The 3895-nt window shown below is 37.0% G+C and overlaps 1 protein-coding gene across 1 annotated transcript in view; it reads right to left on the bottom strand.

Moving 5' to 3' along the window:
* The window catches only part of LOC101862784, a 17911-nt gene that overhangs the window by 10053 nt on the left and 3963 nt on the right, over nt 1-3895 (bottom strand). The window contains exons 3-6 of the mRNA XM_035968514.1: nt 3462-3646; nt 1856-1967; nt 1304-1499; nt 23-145 (exon numbers count right to left, since the gene is read on the bottom strand). Of these exons, the coding sequence (XP_035824407.1) occupies nt 23-145; nt 1304-1499; nt 1856-1967; nt 3462-3646 (616 nt within the window). The remainder of the gene's footprint in view (nt 1-22; nt 146-1303; nt 1500-1855; nt 1968-3461; nt 3647-3895) is intronic.

Raw genomic sequence — 3895 nt, 5'->3', positions numbered from 1 at the left:
ACCTGGTCAATGAGTATGTCACCAGATGTGGCTACGTCGTAGTCCGTTCCACACTCTTCCATCCAGGAGAGCAGGGTTTTCACGTTCTTCATAGCCGCAAGGAAGGACACGGATTGGTCTGCCATAGTTTCTATCTGTAGGCCGTCTGAAATATACAAGAGTGGTATGTTTCTTTGGGTAAAGAGAAGCACAGAGATACGATAGCAGCCATAGATAGCATCCATAGTTTCTATCTGTTGGCCATCTTAAATATACAAGAGTGGTATGTTTCTTTGGGTAAAGAGAAGCACAGAGATACGATAGCAGCCATAGTTTCTATCTGTTGGCCATCTTAAATATACAGGAGTGGTATGTTTCTTTTGGGTAAAGATAAGCACATAGATACGATATCAGCCATAGTTTCTATCTGTTGGCCATCTTAAATATATGCAAGAGTGGTATGTTTCTTTCGGTAAAAAGAAGCACATCCACACAATAGCTGTCATTTAGAGCGGGAAAAGGCACGGCAGAAAGACACTGACAACAGAGGGAAAGGTAAGAAATAGGATCTACCAGTGGCACCTTCCAATCACTCGCTAAATAAGAGTTGACATCATTGGGGAAATCTATTACCTTTCAAAGTTTAAAAATAGCGTTACAAGGAACACACTGTTTTTACTTTGACGTATTCATCATGTTTTGTTACGTCACCATCTCATGGTCAGTCAGTTGATCTAAAACTGACACTGCGCATTTTGGAAAAGTTTGGATTATATATTAGTAGACGACACAATGATTAAGAAAAGTAGAGACTTGAAAAAAATATGTACTGAAATCAATTAAAGAAATTTATAATGGAACCAAAGTACAATATGAATGTCCCCACGGCGTGTGTGGTGTATTAATCAGATCTTCACATTGCCTGCGATTGATCAGTGTTCGAATCCCGTGTTGGGAATATATTATTATTATTATTATCTGATATATCTTGCAGATTATTCCCATGTAACACGTGGGATACAATGTCTCTGTAGACACTGAGACAGACGCCAAATGAATACACAGCAGCCGCTGCGTTTATGTGTTAATGAGGTGGAGTCTCAGTTTTGGTTTTAATAAGAATCTAATGGCATTTTCAGCACAAATGGTGAGGCAGCGCAGTGGAATCAGGCTCTATCAATTTTTGGGCGTAGAGAGTTATTGGTATCGTCTTAAAGCTTGTTTACTTGTCTTTATTTGGATGAAAAAAATATCCATTTATCTCGAATACAAGACTTTATGCAGTTGCGTAAAACCCAAAGCTAAACTAAAAAAAACAACTTACTTCTCTTCGACTTTTCCCTCATTGAGTCAAGTAGATGCTTCTTCCTGGCGTCAATGGCTTGCTGTATTTTGGCGAAAGCATTCTCTATCTCATTGATCTTCTGTTCGTTGCTGTCCACCATGCGCGATTTTCGCTCTTTGAGGGCGGTGCTTTTCTGTTCTTGAATGTCTATAACTGCTGGGATTTTACTTCTAACCTATACAGTGAGAAAAAAGAAATTTTAAAGATATATTTATCTCCTTTCGTGAGAAATATTTTTTCTTTCACTTATATATGCACATCAATAGTTCAATAAACGATTTAAACATATTGTATCGTCGTCATCATCATCATCATCATCATCATCATCATCATCATCATCATCATCATCATCTTCATCATCATCATCATCATCATCATCATCATCATCATTTTACTGCTGTTATCAAATTCCCGTTTTGTGAACTCGTTTTCGTCGCTTAAACTTACTTGAAAATATCCATACAGCTTTTTTACGAAAATAGTTCTTCGACAAATTATTTAGAACGACAGTAAAAGCGCTTTAAAGCTCACCTTATTTAACTTTTCGTTGATATCTTTCGCCACTTTGTTCAGAGGGCGTGTCCTACAATTCCGGTGAGATTCGTCGGCGCAGGTATGGCACACCACCTGACCCGCCTCTGCCCTGCGGGAGGAAATAAAACATTCTCAGGAAATATAGTACATTCATGAGAATATTGTATGGTTACAGGAAAACTATGTTTTACCGAACAAGTGATACATCTAAGAGAAAATAGAACATTTCAAGAAAATTATACCTTTTTCGAGAAATAATTCATTTACGAGAATTATTTTAAAAAACACCATTTACAAGGAACTAATACTTTCTCGAAAATATTATACTTTCACTTTCACGAGGAAAATATTATTGTACTTACAGGACAATAAAACTTTTTCAAGAAAATAATGCATTTACGAGGAAAAAAATATTTTCTTGAGAAAATTGTACATCTACGAAAAACTAATACACTTTCAAGAAAATAATTTATCAACGAAAAGACGATGCGCTTGCAGTATAGAACTTAAAATCATCAATTCTTTGCATGTTGTTGAATGGTTACACGGTGTGTCAACAGAGGCTGTTCTTAAAACTACCAATCTTAGTTAAAATTACACACTGCACAGTGTACATAAAACAAACGTGAAGCAGGCATAAATTTGGTGTCGAAACGCTCAGAATTTTATAAAAAATCTATTAATATTAATTGAAGAGAAAAGTGGTTCAACTTGGCTCTATATTATGTTTTCACAAACAAATTAATCAAGCGGGCTAACCCAGATTTTGGGGTTTCCAGAAATCTTGACCTATACCAAAAGTATGCATTGCCCTTCCTATAGGAGAAGTTTGGTTTCATTGGTGTGTATATTTGTTCGGCTATAGAGAAAACTTCCCTTGAGCTTTAAAGAAACTGAACAAGGGTCCAAAAACTTTCCCTTCGATTTGCTCAAAACAGCATTTTTCGGGATAGCCCCCTTGTGCTTAAAAGTGACCATATAAGACTCCGTCATGCGTCACTTTTCAATGTGGCGTATAGCAGAGTTACGCTATGCTATCCTTGAATTACAAAGTTCAATCTGCCCAATACATAGCTTTGATAAATTTGACGTTAAATATTTTGAGTTTCGCAACCTGTCAAGCTTTTTCGAATGCAATTCTTGGAATATCCTGATAACGACTCCGAAAAAAATCTTACGATTTTGACAGAGCAGATAGAAGGTCCTAGTAACTCAAAAAACGGCAAAAATTATGCCAGAGAATGTTGTCATTCTATGGTAGTGACCGAGCAGTCACGTCAGCGAAGTGCCTTAAAACCGCGGACGACGGACACACACGGCCAGAATGTTCTTGTCTCTTTCTTGTTTGGGATAATAATATTAATTTGTACAGTTCTCCTCCAACGATCTGAACTGGATATTATAATAAATAGCAAATCCAGCCAACCAAACCAAACCAAACCAAACCAAACCAAACCAAACTAAACCAAACCAAACCAAACCAAACCAAACCAAACAAAACAAAACAAAACCGAACCAAACCAAACCAAACCAAACCAAACCAAACCAAACCAAATCCAACTATACCAAACCCAACCCAACCAAACCAAAGCAATGGTCTCACCTGGGTGTACTCATAACTGACACATTGGAAGACTCCGACAAGGACGAGGAGGCAGGCTTGGGTGTGACTTGATTGGTCTGACAAAAGACTTCTAAGGGACGGTCCTGGTGTATAGTGCAATACAGTCTGCGCTTGGTCATTATGTCCTTGGCGTTGAGACTTTGTATTTTTACGATGGAGTGACCCTGTATTTTAAGAGAAATTTTAAAGCTTCATATTAATTGTGAGCACACTGCAAATGACTTTCAAATGAATGAATGAACGAATGAATGAATGACTGAATGAAAGGATGGATGAATGAATGTATGAACGGATGAATGAATGAATAGGCGTAAATGGATAGATAGATAGATAGATAGATAGATAGATAGATAGATAGATAGATAGATAGATAGATAGATAGATAGATAGATAGATAGATAGATGGATAGATA

Source organism: Aplysia californica, unplaced genomic scaffold (assembly GCF_000002075.1).
Source record: "Aplysia californica isolate F4 #8 unplaced genomic scaffold, AplCal3.0 scaffold00065, whole genome shotgun sequence".
Classification (NCBI taxonomy): Eukaryota; Metazoa; Mollusca; class Gastropoda; order Aplysiida; family Aplysiidae; genus Aplysia; species Aplysia californica.
Note: the sequence above shows the minus strand (reverse complement) of the source record. Positions and strands in the feature narration are given on the sequence as shown.